The sequence below is a fragment of the Genypterus blacodes genome, unplaced genomic scaffold (assembly GCF_046128005.1).
Source record: "Genypterus blacodes isolate CSIRO-AG114 ecotype Tasmania unplaced genomic scaffold, CSIRO-AGI_Gbla_v1 ptg000029l_1, whole genome shotgun sequence".
In the NCBI taxonomy this organism is placed as follows: domain Eukaryota; kingdom Metazoa; phylum Chordata; class Actinopteri; order Ophidiiformes; family Ophidiidae; genus Genypterus; species Genypterus blacodes.
This window is the reverse complement of record NW_027466842.1, coordinates 4,405,314-4,429,751: the sequence shown is the minus strand read 5'-3', so window position 1 is coordinate 4,429,751 and position 24,438 is coordinate 4,405,314. Positions and strand designations below refer to the sequence as shown.

The following is a 24,438-nucleotide window of genomic DNA, read 5'->3' as shown; positions in this document are numbered from 1 at the left end:
AAGCGCCAGGACAGAGGAGGGGAGGGGAGCAGGGGGGTGGAGAGGAGTGAATTTTCTCAGCATGGGGGGATATTTAGGAAATTAAACTGATGGTTACTCTAATATACACAGGCCCAAGCACAGGCGCAGACACCAATTTCCCCACCCCTGAGCGCATAGTTGTTCTAAATTTCTCTGTTGCTTAGGGGACAGAGGGGAGCTCAAAGTTCCCAATAAAAATGCCTGTGTCGCTCTCTCTCTGTCTCAACTACCAAAACAACTGCAGATTTGCTTCCAAACTTCCCTGAGTTATCTCACACCGAGTTAGAACTCACAATTTTTCTGGTTCTGCCTCGCTTGGTTTGGTAAAAGAATATAACGACTGATGATCAAAGTAGCAAAACCTTACAGGGGTTAGAAATAGAAGTGGGATCTCCTGTCTTTCAAGCTGGTGTTCCCTTTCATTTGCCCGTGCAGAGCGTTCCAAAATAATGGCCGCCCTAACAGTAGAAAAACTCAGAGAAAGGCCCCTTTTATAATTCTATTAGAGTTCTGTCCCTTCAGCTTCGCGTTGAGCAATGGATTCTGACCCTGACTTAATTAAGTGGCAAATGGCGGAATGATTCTCCTAAACCCGGCCCACGGAGTCAAGAACACATGACTGGATCCAAATAAAGAGGGACAAACAAGGATAATTAGTCAAGCCTGAAAGACAAAGGCAAGTGGGAATTTATGGGAAGGGGAGAGAAACTGAGACGGAGGGGGCGGAGTCAGTGGCGGAGTAGCCACAGAATGACCAATCTGACTGCCTGCAATAAAGGTGCATTGGTCCATAGGAAGAGGAGGAGGTGGAGGAAGAGGAGGATGTCCGTCCCACCACTAGCGATCTTTCAAACAGATACTCAGTCGTCCTAAACAATCAAAGGCTCCCTGGCTCCTCCCATTCTTCCCCTGGTCCTCAAAATTCACTGCGGACACATCAAATAGATGCACTGAAGGGAAGAAATGGCAGGGTGTGAGTGTGTGTGTGTGTGTGAAGGGGGGGGGGGGGGGTTTGACCGGTCTGAACAGACCTCACAGTGGGGGTGGGCAACTTGTATGGGACTGATTCCCATGCAGCCAACAGCTTCACTTCCACATGGTGAGGGGAGGGAGAGAGCGAGCGAGCGAGAGAGAGAGAGAGGGAGAGGGGGGCTGAGAGGGAAATGACAGTGATGAAAAAAAGCACACAGGGAAAGAAAGCCGGGCCCCTGAGCATCAAAGGTTGCTAAGGGCGAGAAATGAATGAGCAACACAGTAAACGGCACAGAAAAAAAGTGCTAAATACGGCCCCCTGTGGTCCGGCCAGTACAGTGCAGACAAGGTTTGCGTTCAGCTTTATGAACAACACTGCCAGGAGAATTGAGACAAACACTTTTGACTTTTGCAATAGACGCATTTTCACTGCTGGTTTTTCCGAAACGGGCTTTAGAACAGATGTAACAGCTCGGACCACAATCAAAAAGGTTGTGGCCGCAGCTTTACAGAGGGGGCCAGTCGGAGAGCATCTGGGTGCCGCCGGCAGAGGGATGAGTTGAATATATTGTGACATTAATGAGGTTGTCAGGCTCCTCATGATGGAGTGGCTGTGTTTTTGTGCCAGCAAGACTAACACCCTTAAACGCTCATGCTGTTAACCCCTGCTGAACCCTTCCCTCGCCCAACAATGCTGAATGGACGAGAACACATGCCCTGCTTATGCGCGCCGCCTGCTCCATATCCAAATTTCAAGATCTTGTTGGCTGCCGCTGACCAATTACAAGCCGCTTCATCTCAGGTCATCAATTTAAGAGAAGTGCTGTAACAGTCATGGGTTTTGGTAATGTTAATAATATTTAAACTTTAAACTCTCCATGCTGAATTGATTGTGCTGTAATGAATCAGCCCCGCCTCTGTTTCTACCTGGCTCTCAAACCTGGTGGCATGTGGGCAATTAGAAACTGTGGCACCACTTCTCCCACACAGGGCTAATTACTGACCTGTGGGTTTCATTTAGAGAGAGAGAGAAATTAATTTGTCTTAATTAATTACTCTACCTCCACAAGGGCTCCTGGCAAGGCCAACTATTCTGAAGGCTCATCTGAGAGTTGGCGTTCCAGCACCCCTAACCTGTGAGTAGCCCGGGAGCCTGGCTCAGTATTTTGAGGCTGATGCGGAGGACAGGGGGCATTTTGGACAAAGACCAGGTCTGACTGAGCCGCCTGGTCACCAGTGTTGTAACTGCAACACACGGACCAAGAGGACGAGGGAGACGCCGCTGCCGGAGCAGAAGGGGTTAAAACGGGCAGCGGGGGCCAGGTTTGGAGAGGTTAGCGGTGTGATTCATTTTTATTACCACGCGGCCCCTGCAGGCGGCAGGAGTGGCAAATTATTTCTGAAACAAAGTGGAGGGCTCTCATCAGAGCTATTACCTGCCTGTGGCCGAGGGCAGAGCGGAGCCTACAGAGGGTGACAGTGAGAGGCCCGCGTCAGTGAGGGATAGCCGTCCACATCCGTCCACGCTCCAGGACATCTCCCCCAAATGAGAACTGGTGTCTATGTGTGCATGTGTGTGTGTGTGTGCATGTGTGTGTGTCCACCAGTCCAAGCCGAGGGTGACACTAGCTGTTGGACCTCCCCCATGGTATCCATCAAAATAGTCTGTGGTGTTTTCTATCACGAGGATGCCAAGCAATTAGAGGTGACGTGCAAAACACAACGACTCCTAGGTGCTAATTAAAAGAACAACTCCCCTCCAATATGCTGAGTGCAGTGATCAGCCAGGACGCACGGCTCCCGCAAATTTATTAGCACTGATTTAACTGTGACCTGGCTAAATCTAAACTTCTGCAACACAGCGGCACAGAGAGGTGATTAGGTGACAAACATACATTAATATACACATGGTTTCCATTAAAATGCAACCTGTCTGATGTGTGCCAGTAATGCAGATCTGCACACAACAAATCTATATATCGTATTCTTTCCATGCAGAATATCATAAGCTAAACCAATGTTGTGGACGAACGCTTTTATTTTACATCTCAAAAAGACGAGGGTGAAACTAGTCTTGCAAACGACATTCAATCAAACGGCGAGTTGATATTCAAGTAGTTACTGAATCGTTTAGATTAGGTGTCACTGATGTTTAGTGGGGAGTTGGGAGCTGTGTAGCAGCTTCCTGGGTGCCATCACAAAGCTGCTGCATGTCACCAAAGTGACACAATTAAAAACCTCTCAGATGTGCTCCTTTTAAGTTAGGCATGGGTGGGGATTTATGTATCAGAGGGAAAGAAGGAAAATAAAATGCATCCCATTAAGCCGGGCACAATGCATCACTCTTTGTCGCTTACAACTCACGCCAAAGCCAGATGATTTGATGTTAATGTCTGGCACACAGGAGCACATTATTCTATCAGCGAGAAAATCATTTCAGTAACCAATGGCCACGTATGATATTTTACAACTGCTGTTTTTGTCTGAGGATTAGTTATGCTGCAAATGAGATTTATTGTTTGACAGCAAAAAGTAATGGAGATGCCGCTGCGGGATAAGATCGGATTTTTTTGACAATGAAGAACCTCCCAGCCCAAGGCGACACAGGACTGACAGCGGTACGAAGAGGAATCAACATCAATAATCTTTCATCAAGACTATGGTGGAACACTTTGGTGCACATGGCATTCAATAAATAACTGTAGGCCATCATTCAGTGCTGAACTGGCCGGAGTGGGAGCAAGGAACCTGCTTAGATTCAGGTAGATTGAAAACATGATATAGGTATAAAATATCGGTACGCTTGATTTATTTCAGTCAGTCATATCAGTTCATGTCATTGTAATCCATATTTTCAAAATGACTCTCACAAGAGGCACATAACCTGTCCCTCATGTTATATACTGTACGTCACTGAACGTCCACACAATCGTGTAGTATAGAAATCCAGGGCAAAGTTGGGGCTCACTACTTCCCTTAACACGTAAAATATGTTGGTTAAGACCTACCATTTTTATTTTCTTTGCATACATGACTTAGAAATATAGTATAAAGTCCTTATATTTAGTTACATCTTTGGTGGGTAACTAGTGAGTGGAAACCCTAATTATTTAGTATTTGGTCACACAGTCTATAGAAATAGCAAGGATTGATGGAAACACTACACAGACTAAAATGTGCTGTAGTAGCAGCAGCAGTAGTGATAATAGTTCAGTACTACTTTAGTATACAGCTATACTGTGTTGGTTTGTCACTTTTCTTAACAAAGTCACAAAGAGCTGTGATGTTGAAACAGTCTAAAGTCACCAGGGAAACCCTACAGACCTACTATGCTGTGACAGACAGAGTGATGACCCGGCCCTGTGTGATGGATATGTGACAGGGCAGCTTGGGGCCCGAGGGCCTGGCTCTTAAGGTGGGGTTTAGCCATAATGGTGTGCTTAATTACCTGCACAGCCACACAGCAGGTCATTAGTCAGACTGGGATGCTAGGTTTCACCTGTCACCTAGAGATAAACAATCCTCCTACCAGATCTGGTGTACCTCAGAGGAGAGGGAGCAGTGGTGGGGTAAGATGGGGCAGGGCAGATAATTCAGGAGATACATATTTAAAAGATGGAAAGCTACTTGTTAGTTCCACAAAAGAAAAAGAGGGGGAACTCTGTGGTGGCAGTTTCACACCTTTTTGAGTGTTGTTGACAAGTTCCAAACTTTCTGCTTCTTCACGTCGCACTGATAAAATCACTATCTTTTCTCGATTACTGCTCACATGTCGGGTGACAAACTTGATGGATTTGGAGCCGGTCAGGGCATTTATCAGGAAAGTGCAAAATGATGTGAAGGTCTTTTCATGAATTATGGGTTTCAAGTTGAGTTGGTGGAGGGACAGAGGTTCAAGAGGGGCTGGAGGATGTGGCAGGGGAGAGGGAAGTCTGGGCTACTTTGCTTTAGCTTGCTGTGAAACCTCTGAAACCTGTTCCAATATAAGTAGACGACTTATGGACCCTTGGAGCATTCTTGATGTGAAATGTTAGTGCCAAAATGTGAGTGGCTAATAAATGGAGGGAAGATGGCGCTCGCCTCTTTGTCTATAATCCTGGTGCGCTTCATTAACTGGCACCTTTATTTGGAGAAGGATTACCAACCTGGTGCTGTCGGTCCCCGGCTTGGTGTATCCCTCCAAGGCCCCCTCCCACACGCTGTTGGCCATGGCGTTACCGATGGCGGTCATCACCATGCTGAGCTCCACCGGCCAGTCGTCCAGGTCGAGGGAGCGCACGCGAGACAGGTGGGTGCCCAGGTTCCTGTGGATCCCTGAGCACTCGATACACATCAGGGCTCCCAGGTTCAAACTGGCCCAGTCTGGATCTGGATGGTAAAAGAACAGGAATACAATGATTACTGATTATCACAGTAAAATAAGATAACAGAGAGAATCCTAATGTCGAAAGGATTGAAGCCAAAGCAGAAATGTGGCAAAGATGTAGTTCTTCTAATGGCCACTAGATGCTGGCTAAACAGGTGCACAGCATTGAATGTCAAGACATTTCTGCTGTTCACCTGATAATGTCCAATTTTGACTAGAGTTTTGCAATCAAAACTAATTATATAGAAAACCCTCTTGCCCTTATATGGATTCCCTTTGGAAAGAACACAAGGAAACAATGCCATAAATCCACTGTTAGTATTAAAGAAATGATAATTTACATTCTCATATTATAAGATTTGAAGACACAAAAGAAGCGACAAGGTTGATAGTGACTAGTTATACTTTCAATACTGAGTGACTACAAGTAAATGACCGGACATTGTAGTGATTTTAACAATGCAATAAGACTAATCGCAGTCATCATTCTGGGCAGCAGTATTAATGTTTGCATCTGCCTCTGCCTTTACACAACAGCAACATAACCCACAATACATTTCAAATGTACAAAGAGCTTGAATTTGTCAAACAGGTCACTTAGTAAAACTGTTTCATAACTATTAGTAGCAACAGTCGCTGCTGTAATCTGTATAACTAGTATACAAAAAGTGGCTTGTGGTCTGGGGTATGATTGCCAATCAGGGTGTGAGACGTCCCGGGTTCAAATCCCAAATGAGCCCTTTCTTCAGCAATTTTGGTCGGGATAAATATAGTTTTATCTTATCTTGTATTTGTATCAGCTCATATTTGTTCACCTCACAGTTCCACCTAGTAGCCAGAATTTGGAATTTGTGGCTCCACTCCCTGAAAGACGACAACTAATAAAATGTCTCCCTTCAGAACCCCATTTGTGACACCCTGAATTGGGCTTCTTTATGAAGAATGCTGAAAAATAGCCTGATCAGAATGATTTCAGTTATAAAGTAGTTCATTTGTCAGGGAGAAGATGCTTTTTTATTATCATTAGATTACCATATAAGCTTTTTTGTCTCCTGAAATGCGAGCAATGTAACAACAACAAATCAGCTCTATCACTTGACTCAGCTGTTATGGTAAATTATTATACTCACTCGGTGCATCACAGTCCACACAGAAGCTGTTTCCTCTCACGTTTCTTATGGACTGAATGGCCATTGCATCACTTTGGCTGCCTAACCGTGACTGTAAGAAATGAAGGGGAAAAGGAAGTCAAGAGGAACTAATTATTGCAAGAGTAAGCGAATGCACAAAATCATAACTGGCTTTCAAATCACAGGCGCTCGTGGAGGAGAGGGAAAGAAGATGGCTTTCAAAGTCTAAGGCAAAGACTGAGGCAGGGAAAATATGAATATGAAAATGAGGCTGTGTCTCCCCAGTATGCTGACACAAGCCGTGTTCTATCTCTGATATCTGTCAGTTCTAATAAGAGATCCCCCACACTGTGGTGCACCTGTCTGACAACCTCCCACATGTGACAGCTTGAAGCGGGTGGAGGGGCGGGAGTGGGCGAGGGTGCAGTAAAGGTTGGAAAGGAGCGGAAAAAAGGAGAATGTAAATGAAGCAGCAGGACTGGGTGAGGATTACGATGGTGCGATTAGAAGGCGATGACGGATGTGTCCAGTTCTGATGTCTCTGGAGTTTATTCTTGACCCACCTTGTTCTTCATGCTCTCACAGGACTGCAGGCTGGCAAAGATCTGGCTCTCAACTGCTTGGACCCACAGTTCCCTTTCCTCGAATGTAGATGCCTCAAAGTTCCACGTCTGACCCGTTAAGGACACAATGACGAACTCAAAGGAGTCCTCTTGTTCTGGAAAACATACACAAACACTGTGTTAGTACTTTACGCAGTGTACGGGTAAGGAAATGGCAGGATGACAATAAGAAGAGAGCAAAGACAGATTGGGTTTAATGAAACCCATGATGTCAAGTGATTATTCTACAAGGGTCCAATCCAGTTGAAGTTGCACAGAAGACTCACATTTTTACTTTATTCTTGATTTATTTCCACTGGGTGGTCCACTGATGCTCACACACATATGAATGAACCCTTAGAAGTGCTGCAGCTGAAATCTTGTGTGCCAGATGTTCACACAACTTTACTATAGAATACATCTATACTGACTTTTTGTGTAATTTAGTTTAGAAAAGGTAAACATAGTACTATAACCAAATACATGGAAAGAAATGAACACAGAAAATCAATAAATTCACAGTTTTTAGCAAAGTATTTATCAAAGTAAGATTTACATATTCCATGAACTTATTTTCCTATATTACACTCATCATTTAAACATGTACTAATATTCAATATGAATTTCATTGTATATTCGTAACTGTTGGTGTATGTTCACTGTGTAAGTACTTTTTTTTTAGTCTCCCTGTTTTTTGTTGCTTTTATATAAAATATTGACATTTCACTTTTCCAAATAATCTTAGCAAGACTTTTCATAGTAAATTTAGTATTTACACCAAAGGCAAATCATTCTTTGAACACATCTGTCATTTTGAATCAAATTAATGTTAACTAATACTTAAACTGTGAATGATTATTACATTTCTACATGAAAGCTTTATAAAAATGTCACCTGTCATTTTCAGGCAAGAGGTCTGACACAACATATGTTCTAGCACATGCCAGAGTGCCTCCCCAATTCATTAACTCTGTACAGTACAATGTGACTCGTGTAACATCTCTGGTCTCTGCACATGCTTCAGCTCGTAGCTCAAATGATTTGTAATTACCTAATTATGTCTATGCAAATAGCGGCCTCATTTGCATAACCCATGTTTGGAGGCGAGTAGACACAAGGGCGCTGTTTTTCCCTGTGTTATGTCTTCTCAATATACAATCACCCAAAAAGGCTGATGTTGTTTGTCTCTTTATCAATAACGAGTAAAAAAGTAACAATAAAAGATTGGTTACAGAATAAGATATTCAGAATTCTGACATAAGCCACTCTGACATGTGTGGGAAGAGTTTCAGTATTAAATTATGGGTGTAGGAGTCATGAAATAATGAAGCTACACAGAGGTAAACTGTCATATATTCAAATAACTATTACAGTTTATGTGTAGTAACAATTCATTCTCCTTTATGGAAGGTACCCCCACCCATTCTGTGTGCTGTGACAGCGCTGTCAAATGACAGATGTCTGACGGACGCTACTAATGTAGCGATGGTCGAGCGCCATCTCTTCAGGGGGAAAGCAATAATCCAATTAGCTCGACACCAACTTCAATTATCTGATTCAGTTTGTGGAATCGACTACAGGTCACAGAGAATCAATAAAGACTTGGAAGCCTCTTTATTCAGACTTTCAGGAGCAAAGTCTTCATGTGGGTGTGACATTTTTAAAGCACGAGTGGGTATTAAAATATCAACTTCCCCGTTTGATACTCGTAAATGGAAGCAGAGCTTATATCAATAAACCTAAAATTGAAACTGGGTAAAATAGGTAATTTGGAAACGGAATTTAATTATATTTCTGATGCAATTTTTCTGTTGCTTGATTCTGCACAGTACATACAGTGAAAACGTACTTCAGTCTAGTTTGAAATACCTCTCCCAACATACCTTCAGGAACACTAAACCGCTGCATTTGATTAGAATTTGTGGTTCTCAGACTCCGATGTTATTATACTCGTGTTTTCATCTTTTTAAAAACCTGAACAAAGCTAATTATTCTGTTGGCTGCCCAGGCAATAAATTGGAGGCATTAAAACACTTTCATTATGGAGATTAAAAAAGCAACGGATGGCTGATTTCTTAAACTGATGAGTATACAAGGGAAAACAAATCTAATTCTGCATGCATAGTAATGCACACAGAAGATATACTATACTCACTAAAGAGACAGAGGGCCATGGCACTACCCACAATCTGATACCACCAACTTTGTATACATGCACTAACAATCCTTTTTTAAAGGATTCAGGAGAAACGTCTGCATGCTTGTCGAGGGCTGTCACGATTAATTGATTATAAACGACTAAAAAGAAGAATCGATTAAAAAGACACGCAACTGATTATTTCACAATATGATTCCACACTCAGGTGGTAATGGCGAAAAAATGTACTCTGCCAACTATTAAACAACAAAGATAAGGAACATGGTTCAGCATTGTGGCCGAAGGTGAAGGAGCTCTGGACCAGAGTCGGGACATGAAAAGAACAAAATTCAGCACAATTGCATCCCAACTGAATGCAAAAATAGCATAAGTTGTATTATGAAAATATATGAACTGTATTTCTCACTCGCAGCACCACAGCCTACATTTTGTGGGCCCTAATGGATCCTTTTTACTCACCTATCAAATTGGCCAAATGTGGATGATATATTAAAATGATTATTGGTTGGGATTGGAACTTTAATTCCTCCTTCTTGTCTCTTGTACAGTAAGAAACAGACTCTGATACACACATACTTCACCTACATACACAATTAAATAACAATTACTCGATTAATAATTGAAATAATCTGTAGATTAATCGATAATCGGAATAATCGGTAGTGACAGGCCCACTGTTTTCCCTCGTAAACAGAATGAGGCTATTAATCCAACGTCTTGCTCCCATTTCTGCCGTAATCGCAGTGCAGACAAAATGAAAGCATCTCTTGCATACTCACTGTCATGTACTTCATTTGATGAGCAAAAGTAATTCTGTTCTATGCACGCATGACATATCCTCAAACATTAAACACGAGCGTGAGTGATGAGCGAACTGCGACGGAATCAGAGCTACGTATCTCACAGGCACCTGCCACGATGACCCATTAGCGCCCTTGTTATTACTCAGTGGCTGCAGTTAGCCAAGGCTAGCGGAGGAACGATCACCTTGTCACATTAACATGAGCATTAACCCCCTGACCATATCTATCTGCCATCGCACAATCAACAAGTTCCTGCCAATTACAACTAAATTAACATGCCAGTGGGAGGACAAGGAAGAACACAATTTCAAGCCAGCGGAGGAGCCGACGGTGAGGAATGAAGGAAATATGATTTTCCTTAATTAACACGCCGTAATAAAAAGGAAATTAGAGTCTAATGGCCAAAGAGGCTGCAAAGAGGAATGAACAGATAAAGATACACTTTCTTCTGTCCACCATTTAAACAGACCGTAAAAGCTTGTTAGGGAACCTCTCAGTTACAGATGCTCTTCATCAGCCAGTTAAAGGCTTCTAGCAGTAACACAACAGCGAAAAAGACATAAAATCTACTGTATGTGATAGGCAATAAGAAAGAATAATAGGCAAGATTGGTTAAGTAATTGCGTTTCATTGGTTGCATAGAACTCAACAAATTAAAGTTGCAAATGTGTTCTACGCCTCGTTTTGATGCATATTGTGGATCTTCCTCTATAGGCGTTTGTTTGAGCAGAGAATCTAAGTGGACCTTGCAGGAGAGGAGGTTGACCTGAGGACGGTGATCCCTCTAATGCTGCAGCAGATGCACCACTGACGACCTGTGGACCAGATTAGCACCTCTGGGGGTTTCACTCTGTAACCCAGCTGTGGCGTCTATATGGCAGGAAGGGAGCCAACATCTACTCTGTCTAAACCGTCTCAAAGCCCGAGTCAAAGCAGGCCTAAGAAACGACTTTCCAGACTTCCTTTTTATCTATTTGTGCTTGTGTGTATGTGTGTGTGAACGTGGTGACAAAGCGCAGGGCACACATCAAAGGTGAGCCATTGTTTTGGTGTGCGGGGCGCGTTGTGTTGTGTCGTACGGACGCATCAGGCAGTCACTTAAAGAAGTGCTTGCCGTTCCCGTGAATTAACGAGCAGTTGGGAAGAACAGGCCAAGGCGGTGCCATCTGTAAATGTCACAGGCACTGCTTGCTCATTTTACACATCATTAAAGCCAATATTCCTAACCTGTATCAGAGCAATCAGGAGCAGGCCATTACTGCGACAGGGGCCCCAGGGGAACCACGACCAAACTCAGAAAGAAGAGAGCAGGGAGGGAGAGAGAGATAGAGCACACTCTTTATCTATCTGACACACACACACACTCTTCCACACTTTTCCATGCGCACACACATACTCAAACAAACAAGAAGCACACCTTCCAACTATAAACAAACACATGAAATCAGCATCAGTACTACTACCCTAATAGCTAATGCGTTTAACAACAGAGCAAAATGAAAACAGGTCCAATTATACATGTATCTGTGGGCAGTGTGTATAGAGCCCAAATGAGAATCTTGTTATTCCTTTCCCTCCGTACTGCGGCGCTCGGAAAGCTAAGCCATTACAAGAGCGGAGGCTCCAGGGACAGCTTTCGGAAATGAGAGCGAGTAAGGGAGTGACAAAACAAAGTATTGAGATAAACACCCACCATTAGCACAGGCAGTTAAACCTCCATTTCCTAATCCTCAGCTGGACTCCAGAGGATATTAACCCTTGGTGTACTAAGGTGCAGGACAATAGGACGCTGGGTGAAGTTGGTTTCACTATATATATGAACATAGGTTCCGAAAGAGGACTCGCTCTCCTCTGGGTGCATCTGTACACAAGTGTGAGCCGTCAAGATGATGCAGAATATCGCTCATGAACTCATCCTGAAGGTAGATCAGGTCAGAGGTCAAGAGGAAGGACATGCACATCTAAGGAACAAAACACAACAAAAACTAACACATGCACGCTGCGGTAACGAATGTAGACGATGATGTCATTCAGTGATCTGGTTGATAAATTCTCTCCTCAGGTTTGGCTTAATGCTTTAAACACATCACGATTGAAGCACAGAAAGCATTTACTTGACTCATCATTGTGCAGCTACCAGTAACTGCCACTTATTCCACTGGATCCACATAAAGGCTCCAGTATCTTTCAGGGCAAAAAGATGTCTCGCAACGCTCAAGTGATTCGGATTCTTTGAGTTCTTCGTTCAGAGCCCCCAAGGTGAACTTTGCATTTCCTAATTCAGTTACTGCTCCGGTATGTCCTTCACTAGTTCCTCTGCTGTTGGAGCAACACGTCTAAACTCCACGTTGGTCGAACAAACAGATCAAATTCTCCATCTTTCTTCATATTCTGCTTTAGAGGACAAACACACCAACTCTTTCTCAATCTTCACTAAATCCACGACAGCCAACTCTATAGGCACGGGGGGTCATTCTGTGCCCAAATACTGACTTGGCATACTAGAATGTATGGACACGGCCTGTTCTTAAGTAAGTCTACTCAGGCCTTTACATGTCTACTCTCTGTAGCAAAAATGTGTAAATGTGAGTCAGAACAAGTATAAATTCATCACTCTTTGCTCTCAATCTGATCCTAATTTCCATATTGTTGCTACAATTTCCATAATCACATAAATAAGCACCTTGGCAGAGCACTATGTAATGTATAAAGTTGCATGTGTATTTGTGTGTGTGTGAAAATACATGAATATGTATGTGTGTTTTCCTGACATGCAGCGAGTGAAGTTTTAAGGTCATAATCAACCAGTTATTCCTCTTGAAGTACGCATAAATCTCCACATTTTGCATTTCTTTCACAAATTATTTTAGATTTCTATTACATTTTCCATAGATTTCATGAGCCCATGCTAATTCTAAAACCAGTTGGAATGTAAAGCCATTGAAAGCATTTGTTTGAACTGAGTTTGACAGTTTCACTCGTCTCCGATAAACACAAATGTCTTTCCATTGCTCCTTACAAGCCCCCTGTATGAGTTACTTTCACATTCTCCAAATTTGAATAGTTTCTTTCTATTCCCACTAATTGCAGACACAAAGCACTGCAGGAGAGGTTAAAATCACAACCAACCAATCAAACGTAACGGTTAAATTGCTCAAATCCTGTTTTTACTCAGTTTTAACTCTGTAACTGTACATTCATTATTGCGTAGGCCTTTTCCATCTTTGAGCAATAGGGTGTAAGGTACATTAACACCTTCTGAACATTAAAAGCATTTAGATTTCCTGTATTTAATATGTGTAAATATATGTATGTCTCTTCATTCTGCGCGTTGCCGTCTGCTCACATTGGACATGTTAAACCCCCCAAAACAATGAGCATTTGATACACTTTCTTTAAAAGAGAAATACATTAATGATGCTCCCTGACAGTCTGCATTAATCAGAGGGGGCTCCCCCTGAACACGACTCTTTATCGGCCATCGATTTTCCAGTGGGTTTATGGCGAGCGACACACCGAGAGAGCTCGTCGCCGGGCGGCTGCTGGGAAACACATTACGGGGCTGTCAGTTGTCTCGCCATGCATCCTGCATCATTCTTTAAGCACATGAGAAGTTCATTACACCACCACAGCTCTGACAGTGCATAGGATATTAGGGACCGTGTCCATTGTGCGTAGCCTCGGTGGAGGTGTAGCACCGTTGACACAACAGAGAAATCCTGCATTATCTAAATACGGCTTTGGATTGCGTTGATGGAAACGCATTATTCACGAGCGAAGCAACAGTTTAAACTTGACCTTCAAGCTGTAATCTACTTGCAAGGTGTGACCAATAGTGAGCAATATTGTTATTTCTGTGTAATTTCTTATTGTCATAGTCCGGTAGCATCGCTGCCTTCTAAAAATGATCAAACAATATCATCCTGTTAGATTGAAGTCACGTGGAAGCATCCTGATTGCCGCCGTACCTGCTAATGACGGTGCAGCCAGTTTCTCCTGGCTCCCTCGCGCATCCTACACTTCCCACGTTGACCAAAACAATTCCTCACCTTAAGATGCTCACGTTGTTTTGATTTATGACGCTTCACAACTACTAAAATTCAATTTCCGCCTGCATTCCACGCTTCTGATTGCCCCGTAAATGAGATAAACTGATGGCAATTTATTCAAAGATCCCACCTCTCTTTTCCTTCCCTCTCCTGTCCTCTCCCTCTCCTGCTCTTTCAACAGGAGACACAACTCACATCCTCGACTTGGGTGAATCCAATATTTAAGCGGTACGTCTGTATTCTGGAGCATTCAGCAGAACAGACAAGCTGATGCTAATAGAAAACCTCAGAGTGAACAAAGAGGAGGATAAAAACAATGTGCGCACTGGATGACGTGAGGAACATTCTGAATCTACCTTCTCTAGTCATTTCCACACGCCGGGGAAAGTTTTGCCCTGGCGTGCGTTTCCCTTTTTATGTACGCAAGCTGGATTGAACATATTCCAGGATGAGATCAGATTTTCTGGAATTCATTTTACCTAGAATACTGACCAATTAGATTTGATGATGTTTCATGAACCCCACCCTGACATCTAAGTCATTAAAGGCATCCATCACTCCTTCTGGCTCTAACTAGGAATGCCTCTGCTGTGTGATTCTACGATAAGATGCACATTAATTAATACCATATAGAGTTTTAAAATCCCACAAAAGTTGATAAAATGTAAGTAAAAGTCGACAAAATCCTTAAATCTGAGGTTCGATCAGAATTACTACCACTACTCACGCTGATGTAACCATACACACCACTTATCCCTATGATGGCGATGATGTTCAGACTAAACAATGTGGTCAACAGACCCATTCAGACTTTAAAGAGAAGCTGTCACAGACCGTGATAAAAAAGTGTAACGATTATAAATGCCGAGCCCCATTTAGGAGGCGTCAATGCCATTGTTGTTGTTATCCAGCGTATCAATCTTGTTGATTGATCATCCCGCTCCGGTGACATCAGTTTTATGGCCTCTGAAATGCGTCTCAGTGTTTTCACAATGCCATCCAATTAGGGCACTCCATTCATCATTGGGCTGGAGAATCATTATTAATTGGGTGGAGAGCGGCCTGCCACTCCCCTGCTGAGGAGGGCCACGGCTTCTGGAGATGGGGGCCATTCACACTAAGCTAAAAGAAATGGGGTGGGGGGTGTGTGTGCAGGGGGGCCCACAGGGATATACAAAACTAATACACACCTATATCTACTTTACAGGCATGCATGGGCACAATACGGAGGAGTGTCAAAATCTCTTAAAACCGACTTGAGACACATCAGTGTGCAGAAAATGGCAACTTCAAAATGACAACATCTGTCTGGGAAGTCATCATTTACTCAACTCTTTCTCCACTTTTCCCAACATTCTGCAAAGTTGATTCAAAGATTTTTAAGGTTTCAGAAGTTTCCAAGTGAGGTTGCGACATGGTCAGTCTTTACCTTCGTTGCCTGCAGATAAGCCATCTGGCTTTGTGATGCCCGTGCTCTTTTTCCGTCTGTGTTTCTTGCGATTAGCGTGCGGTGAGGGAGGCGGTTCAAGCTTGGGACTGGTGGCGCTGCCGGACACGGGTTCACTCATTCCATTGGCTGAAAAAAGACAGACAGAAGCCATGAGACGTGATGGTTTGTATGTTAAAGGACAATTTTCTGGAATTACTGCAAATATAATACACAGATATGTACACAGATGGCTTCAAACTGCTAACCGCAGTTTTAAAGCAATAAACCAGGAATAACCTCAACCCTCCCTCAGTGCATTAATCTACTCCAGAATTCAGCCAAAGCTAACACTGTGTTTCTATTCAATCTCAAAAACTGCAGTTGGTGGTTTGTTATGATAAATCTATGCTCCTATTCAGTCCCACATAACCATAATAATATTCAATGTTTCGGTTAAGAAAATGTTGGAAGAAGTGCATGATGAATCAAACTGGTATTATTTAATTTAATTTTGAAGCTACTTAAGGGAATTTTCTTAGGAAAGAACACGCAAACAAAGGTCAGGATTAAAAAAAACGCTGCCAGGGCCAGAAAAGAAATGAATTGATTAAGCAATACAAATTGGGAACTATCCACCACAATTTTTCCATGATATTCTGCTTCATCATCGGAACAGTGAAAGTATACTCTTAGTTATTCCACACAAATGAGGATTATGGATTAATTGAAGAAAACAATGGATGACTGTAGTTAGAATTAGTAAAAGTACAGTAGCGCATATGGTACCATAATTTTAGGATTCAAAGATTTTTGCTGTTGGCTCATCTGCAAAGTAAGACTAGTGAAGTTGGACGTCGGCGTGAGTCGGCTCCAAAGTAACCAGACTACTCCAGCTTTAGACTGAGTGAAGGACAGGTATGAGGCTATCAGTGAACAAATGGTGACCTCGGTTAGCCCCCGGCAAAGCTCTCAATATGACTGTCTGAGAGTGACAGGGGGCTAAGAGCTGGCTTTGTTTCTTGTAAGTGATTTTATAAATGTGATATTAACCTGTGGTACCGTTGGGCAAAGGGATAGGAGGGATGGGACGATAGGAGGGGGATGTCAGCTTGCCATCTTTCTGATTTCCTGACATTTGACATCACTTTCCCTTCTTTCTCCCTGCGGATGCCATTATGAATCTGGGAGCGGGGGCCAGGGGCCTCAGGGAAAGAGGGAGGGAGGGCCAGTAGATGGGCCCCATATTGCTCTCCTCTTACCACCCTGTGTGGTGCTGGCAGCCTCCTCCATTGTCTCCCATCAAAAGCTCATTGTAGTGTGGCAAACTCCATTCATTTCCCTGTGCACCGTCCCAGCCCCAGGGGTGGAGTGCAGGAGGACAAGGGGCTCAGGGATTATTGCTGTTGTCGTTGCCAGTTGCACATGCTATAATGTGCCGCACTGTGCCATTAGCCAGTGTACAACATTAGGCCTAATTCGGTCATTACCTTTAGGGAGATGGGGCTGTCTTAGAGGAGTAAGATGAGCTCAGCAGGGGTTTGAAGATGCTAAAGTGGGGGGAGTAGGCCTTTAAAGGCCTGGGGATGCATTGCATTGAGTGTGGGCAAAAAAGGCACACGACACATACACACACACAACACCTGAGACGCATCGTTATGACTGTCCTTAACTTACAGGTTCACCTATATGAGTCAACAACAAACTCACTCATGATATCTATGTCTGATTTAATATAATAAAATAAAATACAACCATTTAGCTAATATTTAAGAAATATAAACCTGATAGGTGTGACATGGAAAATATTGATTACATCTCATCAAATCAATAGACGCAATTCTGTGAGTGTGTCTGTGTTTGTTTGTGTGCTGGACTATATACAAGAAGCTCTCTGGTGTTTTGAATGGCAGCACACAGCCACACATGTAGCAGTGTCGAGTCAAGGCGTCTGTTTCAATTTCCCTGCTCTCCCACAACAGCCCCCCTGAGACGAGTCATTAGCTGGCTCAGACAGCTGGGGGCACAGGGGTCCTCCCTGTGCCCCCCCTCCCACCCTCTCCTTCCTCCTCCTCCTCCATCGTAGCGTCTGTCCCGCCAGCACGGCTCCGTATGGCGGGTGGAAGACTTGAGCTCCAACCTGCCTCAGACGTGACAGCCAGCATTTGTTTAATGTCGCTTGAGGTTAAAGGGGAGGGCTGCCCCTCGGGGGGCTCCAGCCGTGTCATAAACACCTCTAATTATCAATTTCTGCCCCTAATGTTGTGGAAAATGACCCTGGTCCCGCTCATCCTGCACCTGAAACATATATGTATGAGGCGAAGCACCGCCCTTTGTTTGTGCCAATCGAGTATTAGAGGTTTTCAAAGAAATCTTTCAAAGAGAAGCAAACACACATGCACCACTGAATAACAATGCCTGAGTGGTTATATATGAAATGGTTTTATATAATGTACGGCTTACTGTGCTTAAGTGGCTCTCAGTGCTAAACTACTCTGGCTGTTATATGTTTCTAAGTTGGGAATTGCGACGTAAGAACTGGACTGCTTTAGAGAAACGCATTGGCATTATTAGCTGTTAGCGTACAAGAGGCCATCAGGACCAAACTGCATAATGAGGCACACGGGGGATCAGGAGTCTCTTTCCCACTCAGCCGAGCTCTCCTGGGCAGCAGAATAGGTATCAGCCTAACCTGTGATTACAGTGTATTACACTCCCACCACAGAGATGACAGTTTAAACATGCTTCAAGATGAAGGCTGAGGGTGAGACAGGCAGGGTGGGGGTGAGACAGGAGGGGGGGGGCAGCTAACAGCTTTCAGGCTTTACCAATACAACACAATGAGAATGAATGAGAATGAAAACGGGTGAAGGAGAGAGGCAGGGGGAAGAGAGCGAGAGCGAGAGAGGGAGAGAGAGAGAGGGAGGTGTGTGTGTCTGTGTGTGTGGGGGGGGTCATTTCATTGTTATTCAAGAGGCTCCGGGTGAGGAGCACCATGATTCCGCCAGGCCCCTTGACATGGCAGCCCTGCCTGTCCTCAATCAAAGCCAACGGCTGCAATTAATGGCAAAAATTAGAAACAATCACCGCCTCCCCCTTATTATCCTCAATTAGAGTGTACTAATCAAGGCCTGATCGCGCTCTGCTGCTCTCTCCAAACTAAATGTCAAACTTCATTACGGCCCGGCATAGAAATCAAACGCCCCACACGCTATCACCCTCGCAACAGGAGGCCAAGGTATAAAACACTTTACCACGGGAGAAGGCTATTCATGCATTAACTACCTGCGTTCTGATATGCAAACTTACACCTAAATGAACATGTTGCAAAACGACACGGCAGAAGAAAAACGATATTACAACCTTTGCGGTGCAGAATATCAGCATGACGTTATCGCAGGACAACAATGAAAATCCAGACGTGTTGACGCTTCTGCCAATGACAAATTTTCAAACCCAGTGGAGTTGCGTGAAGTTATTGTCATCAGCGAGCGTGCAACATTGCTCAGGCTCTTTTTGAGCCTTTTAATTCAGGTTCAAAGATTGCGGTCTATCAAGGAGAAAAGGTTCTAAACAAGCATCCCGTGCATTAAGAATGAGTGTCTTTATGAATGCAAGCAATAGAAAAATTGGGCTGAGATTTAATCAAAAATCTGCGCTCAATATTCAAGAGACGTTACTACCTCTGCTTCTGCCTTTGCCCAATAGGTTTACAAATGAGGACATTCTTTAAATAATATGGAAATGGTTACCTGGCTAAGACGCATTCATTCAACACTGAGCCATCAATCTGCTGTTTTTGCATCTCGGAATCACATTTTATGTTAACCTGCAACCTTCACCAAGGATAATGGAGTGATTGGGCTCGGGTTGAAGTCAATTCAAATGGCAAAACACGAGCGCCCCACACTGTGAAACACCCTCTATTGATTATTGAAGCCGCATTAGAGGTCGTGTTTCAATCAGGATTATGTTTTCTGATACCGCAGATGTGCTCCCGCTCTTTTAATTTTTAGTCTTGAGTCACGCAAACAAGATATTGAAAAGAAAGTTTTTGAGGTGTGAGCATTTGTTTTCCAGTATGCGATCTTAATGTAGTGATCACGGAGACGCTCCTTTCCGATGACTGGCAACATATCGATCATTTGACAGCGCTCCTTATATTATTTTCAGCTCATTTGACTCAAGCGAGCTCATTTGTGGTTACCTTTAGAGAAGCATGGAAATAATTGAAGAAAGTAAAATACTGGAGCAAATTGAGGGTCTGATTAGTGGAAGGCTGGATGCTGGTTAATGAACTATGTTGATATTGAAGGCTTTATAGTTTGCTAAAAAATGAAGATGGGAAATTCTGGACCTTCATTTCCACTAATGAGCTTACGTGCCCGTCGTTTAGGGATTCCTATTTGTCCTCTGCGGCCCGTCCCGGCCCGGCCACACACACAACACACACATCCAGTGTGAAGCCTTTTTCTGCCACACACACATTTGAATACAGGCGCAAACATGGTAAACTCACATGCAAACAGCCAGCGACACACACACACACACAAAAAAAAATCTGCAAGAACACGCATTCACAACGCAACACACACACACACACACACACACACATTTGTGCTCATTTATTTGAGGACCCCACGAATCTAAGTAATTCTGCTTTGGGCATGCTGCTGATGGGAGACGGGGGTAGGGGGTGATGGAAGTGCCTGCGTCCAGGCAGAATTGATCGTTTGGCAGCTCCAAATGAGAGACAGGCTTGTCTGCGGAACCACAAGGGCCGTGCAGTTGGACTCCAGCAGCGCTCATAAAGTGCGCTCTTTAAACTGCCGGGGCCCCTGGGAGCCCATGGGGAGGGGGGGAGACGCCGCCGTGCTAATGAGAACTACCAGAGTGCAAACATGCATGGAAATGACTGTTATTCTGTTGATGTGCATTTAAGTGCTTTTTTACTGCCAACCACAAAGAGAGGGAAATAACTGGTGATGAATGGTACCCCCGAAAAGCATTCATTTTCCTCTTCGGAAGAAAAGAGAGGAAAACAGAGAGGGGGGGGGAGAGTAAGATGGAAGGTAAAGACAGAATGGAAGGGTGGGTGGGGGGCGCAGACATGCATGGTGAATATATTATTTTACTTCACTCAAGTACAGTGACAAGGAGCAATGTGACACAGAGGCAGGAAGTGGGGATGCGTGAGATGCTCTCCCTCTCCTCGTCGCCACTTCTATCAAAGTGCGGCAGCCAAAAAAGGTCACAGCGATCACGGCCCTGATCACGTAATTACTGAAAAACGAGCGCTCCTTCCACCTGTCTGGAGGGGAAATAAAAAAATAAAAAAATGTGGAAATGGCACTAGCATCAAAAGCCTGCTTTCGATCAGATCCGCTCTGTGTGTTTGGCGTATGGATGGCAGCGAGGGGAGGGTTAAACGGGGGTGTAGTAGGTAAGGGTGGGGGTCTTACGGGCTCCGCTGCTTGCACTGGTGTTGATGACGGCTTCATTCCACTGGTCAGCGCTGGACACGGAGAAGGAGCGTTGGTGCATCCCGTCTTTACCGCTGCCAAACACTGATCCTCCCGTCTGCAGGGAGCTGCTGCTGTTGGAGTGAGGAGCACCTGGGAAATACACCACACATAAAGCATAAGTCAACACATGTCTCACGTTCGCCGCAACCGTTTCTATTCCAAACTTTGTTCAAGAACCAACAGGGTTAGTTCTCTAAAAGCAAAAGAGTCTGCAAAGAAGTACTAATGATGTAATGAGTTTAGTGTATTTGGGTAGTTTCTATAGCTTGACAATACTGCCGCCGCCTCATTTGTGAACATCTCTCTGTCAAAGCACCCCTGCCCCCCTCACACTCAACACACACACACATACAAAACCCAGCTCCCTCCGCCTCTGCCTCTAATTAGCCCTTAATTAACAAGATACACTCTGAACGCTAATTATCTCGCCTCATTCCTCTGACTGCCACATCGATCTCCGCTGGCGTCAGCAGGCGTTCTCTCCCTAACTTCCAATCAGGCGAGCCACGGACGCCTGGCTCTCTTTACTAATTCATGGGCAAGGCTGCGCCATGTGGGGTCCTTCCCTCCTGTTCCCGAGCAGTCTTTACAACAGATTCTAACTACTCTGAAAACTCATCCATACACTTCCAGTCACTCGGAGTAGAATCAGAATAACGGATGACGTTATTGCGTTCAATTGTTTCATTATATTTTATGGCGAGACATAGCAGCAATTCAGTTATAATTTTATTGGTTTGATCTACAAGAAAAGGTATTTTTTGTCTTTATTTATTGCCAAAGGCTTGACAATAAAAGCTATATTACTTTTTTCTATGTTACATAAGAGATAACGGGATGAATATTATCACAGTCGATGCTATTTTGAGGCGCAAAGGTTAAACTTTCTAAGGTTTTGTTTAGGGAAAAACACAAACATGTCTGATTTTCTAAAGTATGCTTTCATATCTCACAGGTATCACACATCAAGCCCCTTTATTCTATAATTACAAGAGAATATCAGTTTCTGATTGAGGTGACAATAACAGAAAATATAGCGTGTGTGTCGTGTGTAAAGTAAACTAAGCGGCACGGGTGCTTGTTAGGATAATATGTCCTACTCATTATCTAGAGTAATAAGTGTATCAAATTCACATAATCATGTCTAATTAGTATCAGTAATTATCTTGTTGGGCCCAGGAATATTAATCTTCAGGTCCCAGAGGGGAGGGAGCAGAATCGCAGCAAGAATGGGAGAGAGAGCGAGGGAATCATGCTGAGGAGCGCTGACTAAATTAGCATGCTGAAATCAGAGCAGAGGAGGAGGAGGAGGAGGAGGAGGAGGAGGAGGGGAGGGGGGGCAAGCGAGAGGGAGAAGTGGGAGTGCTGGAAAGAAGATATGAAACTTTGTTTTTGAAAAAGTCGCAAATGAACGACGTATAAAGAGCTGGCAGCTTTATGTGAATGATATTATAAAAGGGAATTTCTAAAAAAACATTTTTCATAAATGACACCAGAACACCGGATCGCTGCGTTTCACAGACAATGTGACAGATAAATGTCAATAACATTTTCTGATTATTAAAAGAGTTTAATTCTTACCCTAAAAAAAAAAAAGACCACGAGGCAACTTGGACCCATATTTAAAATTCAACAATCACGTGTAATTGTCAGATTGGATGCTAATGATGAATGAATTATACATAGCTGTATCCATTAGTCCCCAGAGACCACTCCTGCATAAAGGGGAGGATAATGTAATTACAGTGGAGAAATAATCAGCTTGTGGCATTAAAAGAGCACTGTACATCACAGAAGGGCCTGAACGCAACACGTTTCACTCACAGCGACCTGAGAAGTACAAACCCGCGGCCAACGTGATTTCTTTCAATTTCAGCAACATTAAGTAGGAAGTAAGTAACGTTCAGGTTTAAATGCAGACATACTGAAGTATTTAACGTAATTGTGGCACTTGAAATATAGAATAACGCATTTTTAAAAGTTAAAATGAGAGAGAAATAAGTTTTATTACCATTATGCGGTGTTAACAAAGACCTCCGAGTAGATTTGGCATTATGACATCACTTTCACTATGTTGCCATCCTGTGCAGAATACAAATTGATGAACACACTAATTCTTAATTGCCGAAGGCCCCATTTCATTACACTAATGTATCATGAATGTTTGCCGAAATAAAATTATTAATCTCCATTATTGTGATGGGAAATCAATTGTGATCCAGTCATTAACAGTAAAACTGCGCAACGCCTCGATATTATCTTTAACAAATATTAGCATTATTGAAGAGGAAACGCGTCTCATTGCAAAGTGTAACTTTTCTTATCAACAAGTTGCAAACACTGAGGTTTAATCAGTGGAACGTTTCATATTTAACTCCAGTACATATCTAATGAAAAACAGTACGAGGCCGCTGTAATGCATATGTCTATACAGACGCGTCTATAAAGACATAAGTAAAGCCACAGTGTGTTCTGCAGGCTATCCAGGGCAGGGGTGTTAAATAGAGGCGATGGATTAGCAGGGAGCAGCGCTGCCTTGCTCCTCATTTCTCTTTAGGCCGGGCCGTCAGTGAGCTGATGAGCCGTGACGAGGCCTGACCCCTCCGTGGAGTTGTTGCCATTATGTACAAGTAGTGGGATAATGAAGCATTCATGCTAATGTGGGCCGGGCAGCACATCATCTGCGGCTGTGTAATCCACAACCATCATCTCGACCGACGCCCAGACAGTCCCCCCTCCCCTCCCCAACCTCCACCCCGCTACCGCTGCTGGTCGCTCGTGGTTTAATACATTCACGCCTGCACGCGATCACATTTCGCACATGCACGTTTACATGCGGGGAAGATATATTAAAATGTCACGTAAACACCGTAATCAGATCGGAATAACACAAATCAACCTTGCTGTGTTCTGACCTGTAAATCCAGCACACCGTCAGCTCACATGAGCCTTTCACACACACATTTCTTCACCTGGAATGTGTGTGTGTGTGTGAATGCTGCTCAATTGCCTCCTCTCGTAAAGCAATTGAGCAAAAAGTCATGTATATTAAGTGATAAAAGAAATCGTATTAATTCTGTCTAGACTCGGAGGCCACTGGATTTGATAAATGACTTCCTTACTATAAATCTTTCCTGTGAGGATGATAAAGTTCCGTTTTGTGTTGACATTGTGTCAGAAAGGCCTGGAGGATTCAACTCAATGGTGATAGTGGGCAGAATTAGTAGTGCTGTTATGAACAATACAATATGTATATGGATGACTTTGTACTATGGATAGTAAACATATACAGTACATCTACATATTATATCTCTCATACTATCTGAACTATCTGAGTTACATTTAGTATTGTTATTTTAGTGGTATTATTGCTTTGTGTTCAATTT

At 43.5% G+C, this 24,438-nt stretch overlaps 1 protein-coding gene across 3 annotated transcripts in view; it reads right to left on the bottom strand.

Moving 5' to 3' along the window:
- The window catches only part of agap3 (ArfGAP with GTPase domain, ankyrin repeat and PH domain 3), a 100,974-nt gene that overhangs the window by 6,000 nt on the left and 70,536 nt on the right, over window positions 1-24,438 (bottom strand). For all 3 annotated transcript variants that reach the window (XM_076144659.1, XM_076144660.1, XM_076144658.1), the window contains exons 12-16: window positions 20,990-21,142; window positions 15,531-15,677; window positions 7,053-7,207; window positions 6,490-6,580; window positions 5,139-5,361 (exon numbers count right to left, since the gene is read on the bottom strand). In XM_076144659.1, coding sequence (XP_076000774.1) covers window positions 5,139-5,361; window positions 6,490-6,580; window positions 7,053-7,207; window positions 15,531-15,677; window positions 20,990-21,142 — 769 coding nt within the window. The remainder of the gene's footprint in view (window positions 1-5,138; window positions 5,362-6,489; window positions 6,581-7,052; window positions 7,208-15,530; window positions 15,678-20,989; window positions 21,143-24,438) is intronic.